General features: G+C 36.3%; 1 protein-coding gene across 1 annotated transcript; it reads left to right on the top strand.

Annotated features, from left to right (window-relative positions):
- Positions 1-2,064: 2,064 nt before the first annotated feature.
- LOC131552251 (RNA-binding protein MEX3B) lies at positions 2,065-10,581 on the top strand. Its single transcript, XM_058795897.1, has 3 exons — positions 2,065-2,454; positions 3,314-3,808; positions 7,954-10,581. Exons 2-3 carry the CDS (start codon positions 3,358-3,360, stop codon positions 9,270-9,272), a joined length of 1,770 nt encoding a protein of 589 aa, XP_058651880.1. The 5' UTR covers positions 2,065-2,454; positions 3,314-3,357; the 3' UTR covers positions 9,273-10,581.
- The last annotated feature ends 9,349 nt before the right edge of the window (positions 10,582-19,930 follow it).

Below are 19,930 nucleotides of genomic sequence, written 5' to 3'. Positions count from 1 at the left end.
CATATATGTAAAAAATCATTTAATAGACAATAGTTCAGAAAAATGTGTTTATTATTTGGTACATTTATGGAATTTTGAAATAACATTATGAATAAATGTATTTATAAAATATATTTATGAAACTGAATCATTAGAATATATAAAACAGATTGTGTGCATTACGGCAGTGTTGGGAAGGTTACTTTGGAAATGTAACGGGTTACAGATTACAAGTTACAAAATGTAATAAGTAGTGTAACTATTTCAGTTACTTTATTAAAGTCATGTAACTAACAATGGCTTGGGGGGGGAAAAACACAACCTTTTTTTTTGTTTGTTTGTTTTTTAAAGCATATACATAAACCTAAATAGAAAATAAAACAGTTATCGAATAAGAATGTGTCCTGTTCTGTGTCCTAAACAGTGGTGTCTCATATTTTAGAGCAGTCACTGCAAATTATGAAAGAAATCAATTAAATCTGTATGTGGGTGTGTGTGTGAAAAAATTCAGATGCAACCCTCTTTGTAATCTTTAGCATTTTCATAAGTAACTAATTTAATTACACAGCTTTTCTCAGTAACTGTCACTGATTACAGTTACATGTATTTTGTAGCTTTTTCTTTTATGCCAAAAATCATTAGGATATTAAGTAAAGATCATGTTCCATGTGTTATGCTTTGTACATTTCCTACCGTAAATATATCAAAACTTCATTTTTGATTAGTAATATGCATTGCTAAGAACTTCATTTGGACAACTTTAAAGGTGATTTTCTCAATATTTAGATTTTTTTGCATCCTCAGATTCCAGATTTTCAAATAGTTGCATCTCAGACAAATATTGTCCGATCCTAACAAACCATACATCAATGGAACGATTATTTATTCAGATTTCAGTATGATGTATAAATCTCAATTTAAAAAAATGTATCCTTATGACTGGTTTTGTGGTTTTTCAGGGTCACATATAAGCACCAATCACATAAAGCCAAGTATAGCATTTTAAATGCTTCAGAATTTACTCAAACTGACCCGTACATTGATAATATATATATATATATATTTCACAGAAAACACACGCACCTTTGTCACCAATTAAATATTAAATTGTATACATCCTTTTCCATATTAATATGTAAAAAAATAATTTAATAGACAATAGTTCATAAAATAAGATTTATGGAATTATATAATAACATATTATGAATAAATGTATTTATAAAATATATTTATGAAACTGAATCATTAGAACATATAGATTGTGTGTATATAGGCTGTACATGGGCATATATTATTGTAATATTTATTTATTTGCCAGTGGCCTTTTTTTATCGCAGAATAAAAAGGAACACAAAAATAATAATAATACAAATGATAAACAAATACGAAACATTCAATTTTAACAAATAAAGATATTACAAAGTATGAGGGGGATTGAGTCACAGACTTTTTATTTTTTTAACAGTCTTATTGAAGAAATATAAAAGTCAAAATCAGAACAAAACAACTGACAAATTTATGTATGTCAAATTTTGCTAATAAAATAAAAAGGTTAACAATAAATTCTAGACATTTATTGCTTTTGTTTTCATAATACAAGATAACATCCTTCAAAGTAAAGCAATAATTAATATTCATTAAATTAAATATAAATTTGCCAGTGGCCTTTTTTATTGCAGAATACAAAGGAACATACAAATAATAATAATAATACAAATTATAAACAAACAACAACAACAACAAAAAGCATAGCTCACATTCAATTTTAACAAATAAAGATATTACAAAGTACCAGGGGGATTGAAGATTGTATCATAGTATTTTAAACATATTCACAGACTTTTTGTCTTATTGGAGAAATATAAAAGTCAAAATCAGAACAAAACAACTTTAACATAAGAGATGAATTAAGATATTTTGTATGTGGAATTTTGCTAATAAAATAAAAAGGTTTACAATAAATTCTAGATCTTTAGTGCTTCTGTTTTCATAATACAAGATAGCATCCTTAAAAGTAAAGCAATAATTAATATCCATTAAATTAAATATATATATTTGCCAGTGGCCTTTGAACCCATTGTTGCGCGTAGGTGACGTCAGCGCCGTGAGAGAGAGAGAGCGAGCGAGAGAGAGAGAGAGAGAGGCGCGTGCGTCTGCACACAGACAGACAAAGACGGCGGAACGGACGGAGAAAGCGCTATAATACCGCTCTAGCGTTCCACGCGTGAAAACGGCCAGAAAAACAATGAGCAGACCGCGCGAGTGAGTGGTGCCGAGGTGGGACGCGTGATCCGAACGCGCGCTGGGGGTCGATTTTGACCGCGAATGCTTTTAAAACGAATCTTTTTCTCCAACGCCCCCCAACGATTAACGTTAGCAGCTCCGCTAGCGGTTAGCCACCATCACCATCTCCCACATCCTCCACAAAACACCCGATACGAGCGGCGAGCGGCGAGCGGGACGGGAGCACATAAGGTGAGGTTTTGCCGCTTTATTTAACGCCTGTCCGTGTTAGTTTCTTGTTCGCCGGTTTCCGTATCGCCCGCGTGGCGCGCGGCTGAGATCCACAAACAAAGGCGACAATGTGACTGATCGTCTCCGGTTAGCGGCGCGGCTAACAACACTTCACTTTCAACTCCAATATCTCCGTTTAAACTCACGATTCTGCCGGTTTGGAGTCTCGGACACACGCGTCAAGCTCCTGCCGCGAACTTAGCTTAATAACTGCCGCTTGTCATGAAATATACGTTAACCGCGTTGTTAGACTTTAACGCGGAGCTAAAGAGCAGCAGAAACAATAAAGACAAAAGAGACGCGCGGCGTGGAGCGCGAGAAAACAACAAGCACAGTCGCTTTTTAACGTGGACTCGGACTGCTTTGAGTGTTTCTAGATGGTTTGTGTCACTTCTCAAGGTGTTTGATGGGTTTAAATATGACCCTGGACCACAAAACCAGTCATTAGGGTCATTTTTTTTAAAATTGAGATTTATGCATCATTTGAGAGCGGAATAAATTAGCTTTTCATTGATGTGTGGTTTGTTAGGATGAATAATTTGTAACTATCTGGAATCTGAGGGTGCAAAAAAAATCTAAATATTGAGAAAATCGCCTTTAAACTTGTTCAAATTAAGTTCTTAGCAATGCATGTTACTAAACAAAAATGAAGTTTTGATATGTTTACGGTTGGAGATTTACTAAATATGATCTTAAAATCCTAATGATTTTTGATAATTTTGACCCATACAATGTATTGTTGGCTATTGCTACAAATATACCTGTGCTGCTTATGACTGCTTTTGTGCTCCAGGGTCACAAGTGTGTTTTTTCCTTCTAGAAAGCGCGCTTGGTTCGTTGTCTGATGCACACGCAGGGACAGCTATGCCTAGCCCGTTGTTTCACCCTGACATCATGGATCACGAGATGGTAGTGAGCAGCACCGGACAATCCGGCGGGGTCACCGAGCAGGAGCCCAGGGACGAGGACCATCAGGAGGCGCTGCGCTTCGCTCTGGATCAGCTGTCACTCATGGCGATGGAGAAGGTCGACTGTCTGGATGGGACCTCGGCCGGTGAGAACTGTAACGGGGGAGGCGGATACGTCGATCTGCAGATGCTCGAGCACACCAACGGCTCCCGGGAATCACCCAGCTCCTGCTCGCCTTCTCCGGAGTACTACGGCTCGGGAGGCGGCGGCGGATACCACATGGCTGGCCCGCACTCCTCCATCCTCGGGGAACAAAGCTCGGTGCTCCGCAAGAGAAGCGTCAACATGACCGAGTGCGTGCCGGTGCCCACATCAGAGCATGTGGCCGAGATCGTCGGCAGACAAGGTAATATTTACTAAAACGATCATAAACGATAGTAAACCAACCATTCTTTATGATGCAAGAGATGATAGTAGAAGAAGTAGTTATTCACCTGCAAAATATGAGTATTTTCCAAGAGATGGTAAACAACAAATGCAATGCACTTGAACAATAGAAAAGCATTGCAAGTAGTTATTTGCGTGCAACATATGAAATTGTTCCAAAAGATAAACAAATGCAATGCATTTGAACAATATTAAAGCATTAAAGGTAGTTATTTGCGTGCAAAATATGAGTATTTTAATATTATGTTACAAGAGATAATAAACAACACATGCAATGCACTTGAACAATAGGAAAGCATTGCAAGTAGTTATTTGCGTGCAACTTATGAAGCATTTCCAAAAGATAAACAAATGCGATGCATTTTAACAATATGAAAGCACTAAAGGAAGTTATTTGCATGCAAAATAGGAATATTCAGTAATATTCTTTGTTTCAAGACATAAACAATAAATGCAATACATTTGCACAATAGGAAATCATTGCAAGTAGTTAAAATATGACTTATGTTCCAAAATATGCTTAAAAAAATAAATGCAGTCAAACAATAAAACAGTATAACCTTACTGGTATCAGTCATGTGACCTGTCTGAGGTTGTTTACTGGTTAGTTGCATTGAAAATATGACTGTTTATCTGAATTCTTTGTTCTGGAATGGTTAATTGCATTTGAACAATAGGAAAGTCATCACTTTAATCGTCTGAGATTGCATGCAAAAGCTGTGATTTGAATATTCACTCCCATTCTGTGTTCCTGGACATCATAAACAAAGCAATGCAGTGCATCAGAACAATAAGTTGGCGTTATGAGCAGAAGTGAGCGGCCAGTTGCATATGTGTTATGCTTATGTCGTTGTTCTGGCACGCATGTACGGGTGTTTTGGTGCTTTTTGTCGTTTTGGCGGATATTTGTCCTTCATAAACACCAGTAGTGTGTCGTGGGGTGGATGGATGGATGTTGTGGAGGTGGAGGAGGGGTTTGGGAGGGGGTCTGCTCATGTCTAAACCAGACAATAGAGACTCGTATCGACCGCTGCGGCTTCACGGTTCTCCCGCCCATCTCTCTGTCTGCTGATTATCGATCTCTGATTGCGTTTCGTTCAGGATCCGGAGCGTTATATATGAACGCAGGCAGGGGTCATGTGAGGATACGAGTTATGCAAGTGTAGATGGCCGGGGACGCGCACGACGGCAATGCGCGGCGCATTTCAGCTCTGATTTGTTGATCACCCATGAGAAGTAATCTTAAATGTTTTAGTTTATGTAAAACAAGCGTGATTTCTGCGCGCGGCGCGAGGTTTGGCTCGGCTCGGCATTGTTCTCTTTGTTTGAAATGCCATGCGTTCAGCTTCCCTCGATGACGTCACTGAGCTGCCGCGCCATTGGCTGAGTGAAGTAAGCCGTGCGGATTTAAAGGAACAGTGCGCCTCTGTCCGGCCGCTGATGAATGAAGAAAGACTTAAATCTTTATTTTTTTGCACTGTATTATCAGTTTGAGTAAATTATGAAGCATTTCATCTTCATCTCTTCCATCTCTATTTGACCCTCTAACTCTAGCACTCTCTATTATAATTCTATTCTTTAAAAAAATAAATACTTGCCCCTTTTAGACTTGCACTGTATTCATTTACTAACTGCTTGTTTTCTTAATAAAAAAAAACTAACTATATTTGATTTCTTTTTATTATACAATTAACAAAAGCAAAAAGGCCTCTAACACTAGCTTGCTCTGTTCTTTTTCTATTGTTTTAAAAAAAAAAAAAATTTTATTATGTAATTATACTTGCTATGTGTACTGCATTAAGATAACTGAGACTTGTTATAGCACTTGCGTATCATTGATTTTGATTGCTTCCATTGTCCTCATTTGTAAGTTGCTTTGGATCAAAGCGTCTGCAAAATGACTAAATATAAATGCATTTAAAATGCTATACTTGTTGGCTTTATGTGACCTGGTAATATGCTTATACGTGACCCCGGACCACAAAACCAGTCATAAGGGTCATTTTTTTTAATTGAGACATCATCTGAATGCTGAATAAATAAGCTTTCCATTGATTGTTGGGATAGGACAATATTTGGCTGAGATACAACTATGAAAATCTGGAATCTGAGGGTGCAAAAAAAATCTAAATATTGAGAAAATCACCTTTAAAGTTGTCCAAATGGCGTTATATAATACACCAAGTTTTGATATATTTACAGTATGAAATTTACAAAATATCTTCATAGGACATGATCTTTACTTGATATCCTAATAATTTTTTACACAATTTTTTTTTATAATTTTGACCCATATAATGTATTGTTGGCTATTGCTACAAATATACCTGTGCTATGACTGCTTTTATGCTCCATATGATAGTCAAAGAAAGTGTTACTATTATTGAATTTAATTAATTTTTATATTCAAGTATGTGCCAAGTATTGAACCTTTTGCCTTTGCTAGTTCATTTAACATTTTAAATTGTCCTGACAAATTAATTTTTAGAAGTACTTGCATACCTTAATGTGAGCTCATTACCAAACTGCATTTCTGTATGTCATTATCATTATAAATGTATTCTAAATATATTTTTTAATAATAACATATCAATGTATTTTTATCTAAAACTAGCATAACATTACTGAAACTATATAATGTGACATGGTTATCCGCTTTATGGTTTCTCACAGGCAAAGCGGTGTACCTTACACTGGCTTAAATGATCAGTAATATACTGGAATTGAGTCAAAATGGGATGTATAAATCTGCCTAAAACCTTTTGACTAATTTCAAAAGCTAATTTAAAATACTATACAAGTTGCAAATATTAGAAACATTTATTTATTTATTTAGGTATATGATAAAGAAGTATGATAATCACTAATGACTTTAAATATAATAATTCCAGTATGATTTTGTGATTTATGATGTATAATTATACATATGTCCTTGGACATTTTCTATTCAACCTCTTGTCTTTGCTAGTTCATTTAAATGATTATGTGGTGACAACTGAATTTAAAAACTAGAGATACCACATTGTCTCAATTACAATAATGTCGGTCTTAATTGCAATAATTTTATTACATAATTTTAATTACAATAATAATGTATAAATTTACATATGTTTGTAACCTTTTATCCTTGCTACTTTAAGTTGTCTTGTGGTGTTTTAAAAACTACAGTTTCTCTCTGCTGAAAATATGCATTTTGCTTGTAGCATGTCAAATACTGAAGGTTTATAATAAAAAGTAAATAAAATGACTTCTTTAAAATGGTATTGTAAAATATACTAGAAACAAGGCTTTATTGATTTGGTTATACATTTATATGATAGTCAAAGTCACTCTTATTGTCTTTTAATAATATACTGGAATTATTATATACAAATATGAAATATGCCTGTCATAATTTGCATTTTAACTTTTTTTTTTTTTTTTTTCCTCAACCTTTTGTCTTTGCTAGTTCATTTTCAGTGGTCCTGTGGTGACAAATACATTTTTTTAAAAAGTGCAGATATATACCATGTTGCCTTTCAGGTAAACTTTGCCCATTAAAAGCAAATTTAAAAAGTAAAAACAGAAAAAGTAACAGCAGATGGCACTGCATGCTTTAGAAACGGCTGTACAGTGCTGCTTCCAGTTCCTTACACACACACCACTTGAACATAAAATGGTCATTTATACAGTTCGAAAAGGTTGAAGTGAATTACAAGGTTGTTTATAATGAGCTGTGTTTACATTTAATGTCACGTCATAAAAGCATAAAAGCCAAGGTGCAAGTGCATTTATCCACTTACATGACTCAGCCGAATACACAAGGGCTCTTCTTCATGAGCATTGAGTGTGCGGTTAAAAACAAACCTAGAGTGCCATCTGCTGTTAAAAACTAAGCTCAGAATTAATTCCAGAGAGAATCACGATGCATTCAGCAAATCTCTGAATCGATCCACAAATCGCGATTTATTGTCCCAGCCCTTGTAAAAACTGTAATTTTGTTGTAAATAGTAGCATTATACTACTGAAACAATTTCAATTATTTGTGTTACAATAAATAAATGTTTGTCAGTTTGGCTTGACTGCACCATTTTTAAAGTTTTTTTTTTCTCTCGCTTTTTGCAGGTTGCAAGATCAAAGCACTTCGTGCGAAAACAAACACCTACATCAAAACCCCTGTGAGAGGAGAAGATCCCGTGTTCATCGTGACGGGCCGCCGCGAGGACGTGGAAATGGCCAAACGTGAGATCGTCTCGGCGGCCGAGCACTTCTCTATGATCCGCGCTTCACGCTGCAAAGCTGGCACAAGTGGCCCCGGAACAGCCGGCGCGCTTCCCGGCCCTCCCAGCCTCCCGGGACAGACCACCATCCAGGTGCGCGTTCCCTACCGCGTCGTGGGCCTAGTGGTGGGACCCAAAGGAGCCACGATCAAACGCATCCAGCAGCAGACGCACACCTACATCGTGACGCCCAGCCGTGAGAAAGACCCTGTATTCGAGGTCACCGGCATGCCTGAGAACGTGGACCGCGCGCGAGAAGAGATCGAAACGCACATCACTCTGCGCACCGGCGCATTCGTTGACCTCCAAGGTGATAATGACTTCCACAGCAATGGGACCGATGTGAGTTTAGAGGGTCTCGGGTCACTCGGTTTGGCTGGTGCTCTTTGGTCGCGTGCGACTCACTCGGCGCCTCCACCTCCGCCGCAGATGCACCATTCATCACGCAAAATGTCGTCCGAATCATTCTCGGCGACTCGACGGGCGACAGACGGCGGGGGAAGCCCGACCAGCCCGTTTAGCACGAGCAGCGCCGGCGGGAGCTTCTCCTTCGCGGGCGATTCGACTCCGAATTTGCCGGCGACGACGGAAGATTTGGGTTTTGAATTCAGCGCTGCGAATATCTGGGCGCCGTTTGCGAACGGGGCGAAGCAACAGCAACAGACACAGACACAGGCGCAGACGGTCCGTCGCAACAGCAGCGGCCCAAGTGGAGGTGCCGTGACTCCACGTCTCTCGCCCGACCCAGATCACCCACTCGCCCGCCGGGCCCAAAGCGACCCGCTAAGCACGCTCTCCTGGCTCCAAACGGGCACCGGAAGCTCGTTCTCGGGCGGAAGCAGCAGCAGCGGCGGAAGCAGCACTGGATACTCGTCCTGCTCGGCGTCGTCGCTCCCGGGTGGCTCGCCAACTGATTCAGAAGGCGGTGGAAGCGGAGTGGGAATCGCGTCCACTATGTTGGGACGCCTCAAAGCGGGCGGCCTGGCCGGGATGGTGTCGCGGGATTGTTTTGTGTGTTGCGAAAGCGAGGTAACGGCCGCGCTCGTCCCGTGCGGCCATAACCTCTTCTGCATGGATTGCGCTGGTCAGATTTGCCAGTCGCAGGATCCCGAGTGTCCCGTTTGCCACACTCCTGCCACACAGTGCATCCGGATCTTCTCTTAAACGAAGACTGCCTTGAGTAATTATTAGATATGACACTATTCCGATTTATTGACAGTAATAATAATAATAATAACAACAACAGTGACTATATTACCCACTCAAGTACTTGTCAGACTGCGTCTTATCTCTAGCCGTTCATATTCGGTGGGTTGTTTTTCCATTCATGCTTCCGACTTTTTCTACTCGCAGATTTTTCAACTTTTACGCTGCACTTTTTTCTAATGCGTTTTTTCGTGTTGCCGATGCAGTCGTTTTTTAAATTATTTTTGCGTGTTTTTTTTAAAATGCGAAAGCTGCGCTCGTTTAGACCAAAACATGAGAGATATTCCTGTTTTATTATCGAACACTTAATATTTATACGCGTTACGAGTCGATACGCGACGTGCTAGTGGATGTAGGATCTGAAATAGCTAGAATAGTACATGTTATGAATATCATTACCGTGCATTTTCTCTTTTTGCCACACTACCTTAAAACATTCACGTGTCGGTTCATTCCTGCACTCCAGAAACAGGGTTGCTAGTATTTAATGAGGAGTTTTTATCTGTTACGACTTTTCGAATCAAACAGCATACTGAATTATCTTTCGAATGTTTAGTCGTGAATGTGTGCGAGAGCGACTGCGACGCACAGAAATGTCTTTTGCTGGAGTTTGCGTCTGTCTTCCGGTCCTCGCGCGAGTGTTTTGTTTATGATTGCGCACCCCTGTACGCTGCCTACGAACAAATCTGTTGTCCCGCCAAACGGTTTTTACGCGACAAGCCATGCTTTCACACTCTAAAGGGCTTCCGGTTACACACTACACTTCAGGTCGTCCTAATAAACGGGATGCTAGTCCGCGTGGCAGCTAAATCACCAGGGCTTCCGTACGTTTTAGCGATGCACGAGTCGTTTCTCCTTGAACGTAAGAGTGAGAATGCATTTCGGTTTGTACAGGTTTCTTTCTCTAGATGCGCTTTTAGATTTTTCTTTGGCGTGTCGAATATATTAAACGTGCCAGAACTCGAGAGCTAGCGGTGCCTTGGTGGTGAAACTCGCTGCCGGGAATGAAGATTGTGACGTAATTTCTCTCCGCTCTTCCAGTTTTAGTGATTTGTACAGAGAGCCGTGTCGAATCTGAGCCGCTCGTTTTCTTCTTTTCGTCCCCAAACGTCGTTAAAAGTAGTGTAACTGGTTGAAAGGTACAAGAAGCTAGTAGTTTTTGGTTGTGTGTGCGTGTATGTGACGTGTTTTGGTATCGGCGATGAAGGTCATGTGACTAGTGAAGAATTGGCCTGAAGTCGAACGGTTTCCTTTCGTTTTTTTTTTTCCTCAAACAGGGTTCACTGAGGACGATCTCAGGCGGTTTTGCATCGGAACGACGTCAGACGCTGTTTCCCCATGATTCATTTATGCCCTAAACTCGCTCTGCTTTTACTTTCGCTTTAATTTGTTTTGTACGCAGAACCAAAAGCGATTTCAATAACCGGATTTCAGGCCTAATTGTAAATATCCTGAATTACAATCATTGGGATTCGTTTTCAAACGTACGACGGAAAAGGTTAATGTAGTTTTTAAAACACGTATCATTATTTGTAAGTTAAACTCTCTGCATGTCTTGAAGCCGTGAGGCATTAGCTAATAATTTTCTAAAAATGAAAAGACAAAAAAAATAAACTTTTTTACACATTTTATTTTTACAATTTATTTGCTTACCTTGACGTAAATATCCCAGATTATAATGTGACCCTTTTATTACAGCAAATTTATCTTTATTTTCCATATTTCTGTTTCCTGTGTACAACATATAGGCAATTTATAACAAAATGAGAAAAAATTATTGAAGAAATTTAAAATTGAAATATATTTTATTTGAAAGTTTATGGACCTTTTAACCGTGAGCTGGAACAATTGTATACACGTATAATTTGAGCTGACTTGACGGTTATAAGAAATGTATCAAGAGTTTTATTTTTTATGCTTCTTTAATAAAATCTTGTTTTTGTTTTCGTTTTTGTACTGTAAAACAATAATCCTTTGTGTCTGTGTTTTTATTTCTGTTATTAAAGCTGTATGGCACATGTGATGATAGATTAGTGTTGCCTTCAAATCCATTTAACATTGTTTTTATAACCTTGTCCCTTAGTAAAGAAAAGTCTTATTATAGTTATCTAAAACCAAAACCATAAAACTTTTGGTACTTGAAGTGAAATAAATGCATTTTCTCCTAGTTGCCACAGCATTTCTTATTTTCATTTAGTTTAACTTAACTTTTTTTTTTTTTTAGTTTTGGTAAATGGTTTTTTGGGGGGCATTATAGTTAGGTTTTTTTAATATATCTATATAGTTTTGTTCATTTTCTTTTGAAGGGTTAGTAAATGAGTTTTTTTAGTTAGGTAGTTTAGTTTAGTTTTTTTTTTTTTGAGAAACAAATTTTTTAATTCATTTCATTTTAAAGTTTTGTAATGTTGTCTTTTATGTCTATAGTTTTTATTTATTTTTATATCAGTTTTAGCTATTTTAGTGCTTTACTAAAATTGAAAAGAAAATATGAAAATACTTTGGCAACTAGCTGTTTTGTGATGGATTTAGTTAACTATTATAACCTTGGCTTTTAAAGGAACACTCCAATTTTTTTGGAAATAGGCTCATTCTGCAACTCCCCCAGAGTTAATAAGTTGAGTTTTACCGTTTTGAATCCATTCAGCTGATCTCGGGTCTGTCGATAGCACTTTTAGCATAACAGCATAGATCATTGAATCGATTAGACCAGTAGCATCACGTTCAAAAATGACCAAGAGTTTCGATATTTGTCCTATTTAAAACTTGACTCTTCTGTAGTTATATCGTGTACTAAAACCGGCGGAAAATGAAAGTTGCTATTTTCAGGCTGATATGATTAAGAACTATACTCTCATTCCGGCGTAATAATCAAGGAACTTTGCTGCCGTGCCATGGCGCAGCAGGTGCAGTGATACGCAGCGCCTGAAAGCAGTCCCCAGCCAGGTACCCAGTTATAATATAGCTGGGGACTACTTTCAGGCACTACGAATATCACTGCGCCATGGTACGGCAGCAAAGTTCCTTGATTATTACGCCGGAATGAGAGTATAGTTCTTAATCATATCAGCCTAGAAAATAGCAACTTTTCATTTTCTGCCGGTCTTAGTACACGATATAACCACAGAAGAGTCAAGTTTTAAATAGGACAACATCGAAACTCTTTGGTCATTTTTGAACGCGATGCTACTGGTCTAATCGGATTCAATGATCTATGCTGTTATGCTAAAAGTGCTATCGCCAGACCCGGAGATCAGCTGAATGGATTCAAAACGGTAAACTCAACTTATTAACTCTGAGGGAGTTGCAGAATGAGCCTATTTCCAAAAAAATTGAGTGTTCCTTTAAGTAATTCATGTCATCAATAATATAACCAGATGTCCATTCATCTAGAGCAGTAGATCGTTACAGCTCAAAATTTGTATGTAGTTCTTTAATAAAAACGATACCTTCACTTTTCTGCTGTTCCACTGTAAGTGCATTATTCTAACTGGTACATAGTGTATTTAACAGCATTAAATTATTAACATTTATTTTATGTGGTAGTCACTTAAGTGGAACTAGAAATGTAAAAAGTTGTTCTTAAATAGTGGTTACTAAAAACCATCATAAAACTTCCATCTTCTCAAATCCTCAAATGTTAATGTTTAATTAGTTTTAGATCTTAAACATTACAACAGAATATTAGCTACATATAATAAATACCACTGCAGGAAGCTTTAAAATTAAGTAAATTCTCAGTTAAATTTCTGTTAACATCACATTCAATAAAGATTTACCATTGTGAGGTATTACACAAGGCAATTTTATGAGAAAAGAAAAATATAATTAGAAAAAATAACTTTTGAGAATTTTTCAGAGATTAAAAAGTCTATATTTTGAGAGCAACCCATTTTTCCCATGATGACTGGGACATTTTACAGTTAATAAATGTGATTAAGTTTGTAAACAAGCATTGCGTTCCCTGTTGATGTGAGTGGTTAATAAGACGAGAGAAACAGTTGCTTGATCATTGTTTTAATAGGAAGCAAATGCTGCAGTATTCCACGATCATCCTCATTAAGAACAATCAAAATGGTTAAAAATGAAATTAGAAACATCCTCAGTATAAAAACACCCGCTCATGCGACATTCACATCAGAGACACAGTTCACAAGCTCTTCTTTTGGAAAATCAACAGTGAAGTCAATGGTCAGTAAGTGGCAGCTTAACAGCGAGACTGTTTACTGGCTTCCCATCATGCACGTGGTTTTACTGAGAGGACGGGCAGCACTGCAGCTTCTGCGCTCATGCACGCATGCATATGAGTTTCTTCATGCCCGTTTGTGCTTCAGCGTGTGTGTGTAATGCGTGTGATTTAAATCACGTCTCTCTGATGTCAAAGGCTCGTGTGAATCAACATTCAATGGCTGCGATGCGTTTGCTTTCAAAGGAAATCGAGCGCAGTGATTTTAAAGCTTGTTTGAAAAAGAAATCGTATTTCTTGCAACAAAAAATATTAGTGCTAAAATTATGTAACAAGTAGCCAGCAGATGTCAGCCATAAAGTCATTTCAAACTTAAAAAATAAATACATGAAGTATTGAACTAAATAATATATTTATATAGGTACATATATATAGCTACTAAATATTTATTTACTGATATTTATTTTATTTATTCTAGTTATCTTTTAAATTGTATATTGTATGTTAACATGTAGCCAGCTTAGATGACATCAGCTGTAAAGTTGTTTCAAACTTTAAAAAAAAAATAAAATAAAAAAATAAAAATATATATATGACATCAGCTGTAAAAGTAATTTCAGAAGTGGTGCAGTTATGAGACAAACTTAAAAAATAAAATAAAAATATATATGAACATACATTTTTAAAGATAATTTTAAACCTGACATCAGCTGTAAAGTCATTACAGAATCAGCACAAAATCATTAAACAAAATAATAAATAAATAATGATAAAATAAATACGTATATATTTTAAAACCTGTATGACATTAACAAATAGCTGGCCTTGATGGTGTCAGCCATAAAGTAAAGTTGTTTTGGAGGCAGCACAAAATTATGAATACAAACTTAAATAAAAATAAAAATATTTTTTTCTTTAGTGCACTGATGAATCATTGTGAATAACAACAGGTACATGTAAATAATACGCTCGCAGCCGTGAGATTCCTCCTAATAACTGCATGTATGTACAGCGATAACAACTGCAAACACTCGGCATCATAACCATGTGAAATCAGTTTAAATCAAACTGGCAACTAACTTTACAAAGACACTTAATTGCACTGTGGTTTAGTCTAAAACAGCAGATGTGCACGGCTGAATCCCTGCGTGTCTGACACTGATCATCCGTCATTTAAAGGGACAGTTCACCTCAAAATCACGCCTCGCCCTCATGCCGCTCCAAAAAGACTAAAAGAGTGCCATTAAAATCCATGTGACTTCTTATAGTTTTCTGAGGTGGACACGAGCAGATTCTACTCTAATTCAGTGGAAATCTTGCACTAGAACAGCATGAGGGCAAATGATTGTTTTAGGGTGAATTATTCCTGTAATGCATCCATAAAGAGTTTGAGTCCAGTGTATTGCTCTAGAATTATGCATTATTGAAGACGACTCACAACAAAGCAATTCCAACACGACACAGCAGTCAAAAACATGAAGACGAAAACATTTCTGCCCTTATAATATTCAGACTGAATGTCAGAAGTGCTTTTTGCATTTCAAACCTCGATGTAGCATCAACGACCAGAGTTATTATAGTCAAATAAAACTAAAATCTTTTAAAAACAACTTTAACTAAAAAATAAATTAAAAAAATTAAACATTTTATTTCAGCTAGTTGACAATGAAACATTTATTTTAGTCTAACTTGATGTACTAAAATAACAAATTTAAATAAAACTATAAAAAAAATTATAAAAATAATTGAAACGTAGACTTATAAAAAAATGACAAAAACTTTAAAATTAAAACAGAAAATATATATAAAAAAATCTAATTAAAAAATATTAAAAACTATAATAATATATCAATGATACTAAAATACTGTTTCAGAGGCAACACAAAATTATGAAGACAACTTTTTTTATGGTTTTGGTTTAAGTTAACTAAATTATATATATAAACTTTTGTTACTTGAAATAAAATAAACTAAAATAAAATATAAAAAAAAATATTTTTTAGCTAGTTGCTGACATTTTCATTTTTGTCATATAACTAAAACGTAAATAAAAATTTATTAAATCTACTGCAAAAAAAAATAAAATAAAAAAAATCATTAAGAAAACGTTGCTCAAAATAAACTTTAACTGAAATAATTCCACGTTTTTTATGTTTTACTTGATATCAGCTAGTTACCAAGTTTAACCTATATTATTAACAACAAACTAAAATTAAAATTAAAAAAACAAAAATGAAAGCAAATTTAAAATATTAAAAATAATATAACCATTTCACTGCACAACAATCACTTCTGACACATCATCAGCCTGTAAGAATATAAACCCCTCATTCTCAACATCACCGACAATCCATCGACTATTACTGAGCATTAATGGATGCTCTGCAGAGAAAAGATTGGCCATGTAGTTCCACAAACAAACAAAAGGCCCATAATGCACAGCATCTGCTCTGCAGTGAGTCACAGTGTTGGTAAGGCTCATCTTCACATGCTGAAGACGGACAGGACGGGCGGCACGCAGACGAGCGACGGATACGAAGAGCAACTCCATGCAGAAAGTGCAAAATATTCCAGAGAGCGCAAACCAATCAAAGCCCGAGTCAGCAGATCTGCTTCTGGGTGTCTCAAGGCCGCAATGCATTGTGGGTAAGTGCATGTGAAGGCAAATGTTTTTCATCACGAGGAGTATTGCATCATCTCAACATTATCATCTTCTGTGTTCACGTCACTTCAGAATGAACACAATTAAAATCACTGACTAGTAAAATCACTCTTGTCTTCACTAAAGATCATTGACTAGTCATTCAACTACTGATTAGTGGATTAGCAAGATCAACTAGTGAGTTCATCTAGATTTAAAGGGAAACTTCAAAACACATCTGTAACATCCACCAGCTACAATGAAACATTTTAGGGCTGCATGATTTGGGAAAAAAACTAATTGCAGTTTTTCTGCTAAATACTGAGTGCATATATATATATATATATATATATATATATATATATACAACCCGAATTCCGGAAATGTTGGCTTTCAAATCACATGAGCCAATATTTTATTCACAATAGAACATAGTGGATAAAAGTGTAAAATTTCTCAGTTTAAACATTTGTTATGTTCTCTAAATGATCTCATTTCTAATTTGATGCCTGCAACAGGTCTCAAAAAAGTTGGCATGGGGGCAACAAAGGGCTGAAAAAGCAAGACATTTTTAAAAGATTCAGCTGGGAGAACATGAGCAACTACTTAAGTTAATTGACATCAGGTCTGTAACATAAAAGGGATGGTGGCAGAGTCTCTCAGAAGTAAAGATGGGCAGACGCTCTCCAATCTGTGAAAGAGTGCGTAAAAACAACGTTCCTCAAAGTCAAATCGCAAAGGCTTTGCAAATCTCATCATCTACAGTGCATAACATCATCAAAAGATTCAGAGAAACTGGAGAAATCTGTGTGCGTAAGGGACAAGGCCGAAGACTTTTATTGGATGCCCATGGTCTTCAGGCCCTCAGACGACACTGCATCACTCATCGGCATGATTCTGTCATTGACATTACTAAATGGGCCCAGGAATACTTCCAGAAACCACTGTCGGTAAACACAATCCGCCGTGCCATCTGCAGATGCCAACTAAAGCTCTATCATGCAGAAAGGAAGCCACATGTGAACATGGTGCAGAAGCGCCGTCGTGTCCTGTGGGCCAAGGCTCATTTAAAATGGACTGTTTCAAAGTGGAAAATTGTTATATGGTCAGACGAGTCCAAATTTGACATTCTTGTTGTAAATCACAGATGCCGTGTCCTCCGGGCTAAAGAGGAGGGAGACCTTCCAGCGTGTTATCAGCGTTCAGTTCAAAAGCCAGCATCTCTGATGGTATGTGGGCACATAAGTGCATACGGTATGGGCTGCTTGCATGTTTTGGAAGGCACAATGAATGCTGAAAGGTATATAAAGGTTTTAGAGCAACATATGCTCCCCTCCAGATGACGTGTATTTCAGCAGGACAATGCAAAACCACATACAGCAGCTATTACAACAGCATGGCTTCGTAGTAGAAGAGTCCGGGTGCTGAATTGGTCTGCCTGCAGTCCAGATATTTCATCTATAGAGAACATTTGGCGCATCATTAAACGAAACATACGTCAAAGACGACCACGAACTCTTTAGCAGCTGGAAACATATATCAGGCAAGAATGGGACCAAATTCCAACACCAAAACTCCAGAAACTCATAACCTCGATGCCCAGATGTCTTCAAACTGTTTTGAAAAGAAGAGGAGATGCTACACCATGGTAAACATGCCCCCGTCCCAACTATTTTGAGACCTGTAGCAGACATCAAATTTGAAATGAGCTCATTTTGTGCATAAAATTATAAAATTTCTCAGTTTAAACATTTGTTGTTATCTATTTTCTATTGTGAATAAAATACTGGCTCGTGATTTGAAATTCTTTTAGTTTTCATTTTATTCAAATTTAAAAAACGTCCCAACATTTCCGGAATTTGGGTTGTATATGTATATAGTAGTGCTGTCAAACGATTAATTGCATCCAAAATAAAGGTTTTTGTTTACATAATACAGTCATGGCCAAATATATCGGCACCCTTGGTAAATATGATCAAAGAAAGCGGTGAAAATGAATCTGCATTGTTAATCCTTTTGATCTTTTAATAAAAAATCTAACCTTTCATTGGATAATAAGAATTTAAAATGGGGGGAAATATCATTATGAAATAAATGTTTTTCTCAAATACATGTTGGACACAATTATTGGCACCCCTAGAAATTCTTATGAGTAAAATATCTCTGAAGTATATTCCCATTCATATTCACAATTTTGAGCACTCCAGGGTGATTATGAACATGAAATTATCCAGCCATGGCTTCCTGTTTCACAGAAATATAAATAGGGGTGAAAACAAAGCCCAGATTCCCTTAATCATCCATCACAATGAGAAAAACCAAAGAATATATTTCTGATGTGCAGCAAAAGATAATTGAGCTTCACAAATTAGTGAAGTGGCTTTAAGAAAAGAGTTAGAGCAGTGAAAATTCCCATTTCCACCATCAGAGCAATAACTAAGAATTTCCCATCAACATAAAATGTTAGGAAACTGCCTGGAAGAGGACGTGTGTCTATATCGTCCTGATGCACGGTGAAGAGGAGAGTTTGAGCGGCTAAAGACTCTCCGAGGACCACAGCTGGAGAATTGCAGAAAATAGTTGAGTCTCTGGGTCAGAAAACCTTAAAAAAAAAAAGTCAAACAGCAGCTACATCAGCACATGTTGTTTGGGAGGGTTTCAAGAAAAATTCTCCTCGCTCATCCAAAAACAAACTCCAGCATATTCAGTTATCAGACACGACTGGAACTTCAAATGGGACTGGCTTCTATGGTCAGATCAAACTAAAAAATTAGCTTTTTAGCAGCAAACACTCAAGATGGGTTTGGTGAACACAGGGATAAAAAGTACCCCATGTGTACAATGAAATATACTGCTGTATTTTTGATGTTGTGGCCTATATTTCTGCTGGAGGTCCTGGACATCTTGTTTAGACACATGGCATCATGGATTCTATCAAATACCAACAGATAAAAAATCAATAAGTGACTGACTCTGTTAGAAATCTTATAATGGGCCATGTTTGGATCTTCCAACCGTACAATAATCCAAACACAAACCTCAAAAACAACACAAAAATACAATGAAATGTTAGATTTTTGTGATCTTTAAAAAACAAAAGATCAAAAGGATTAACAATGCAGATTAATTTTCACAGCCTTCTTTGATCATATTTACCAAGGGTGCCGATATTTTTGGCCATGACTGTATATACACACACACACACACACACAAATTGGACCAAAATCGTGTAAATGTATATAAAACTGGTTACATAATGATAATTTTATATATATATATATATATATATATATATATATATATATATATATATATACACACTGTATATATATATATATATATATATATATATAAAATATCTTAATTTCTTCATGCCATATAGTTGCATCTATCATATTATTAAATATAAAAAATATAATATAATTTTTACAATTATTTAAATTCTAATTTTTTATATATATAATAACTTAAAAATGTAATAATTTTTATACTATTTTCTTTTTTCTTTGGCATTAAGAAATTAAGATATTATTAATATTAACATTTTTAACAGGATTTTCTACAAAGCTGCTCTGAAACAATGTGTATTGTGAAAACTGCTATACAAATAAAGTTGACAAAAAAGTTAAACAAAATAAGAAATATTACTATTGTAATATTTCAGTGTAAAATAAAAAAAATGAGTATTTGAGAAAAATATAATATAATATAACATATAATATAATATATAATATTTGAAACATCAAACTTTTATTTTGGGAGAAAACCACAGGAGCTTAAAGATTAAACCTT

The sequence above is a fragment of the Onychostoma macrolepis genome, chromosome 02 (assembly GCF_012432095.1).
Source record: "Onychostoma macrolepis isolate SWU-2019 chromosome 02, ASM1243209v1, whole genome shotgun sequence".
NCBI classification, from domain to species: Eukaryota; Metazoa; Chordata; class Actinopteri; order Cypriniformes; family Cyprinidae; genus Onychostoma; species Onychostoma macrolepis.
Note: the sequence above shows the minus strand (reverse complement) of the source record. Positions and strands in the feature narration are given on the sequence as shown.

Coding starts and splice junctions, on each gene's coding strand:
- LOC131552251 (XM_058795897.1), top strand. CDS start 3,358: ATGCCTAGCCCGTTGTTTCACCCTGACATCATGGATCACGAGATGGTA. Junction 3,809..7,953: donor CGAGATCGTCGGCAGACAAG/GTAATATTTACT, acceptor CGCTTTTTGCAG/GTTGCAAGATCAAAGCACTT.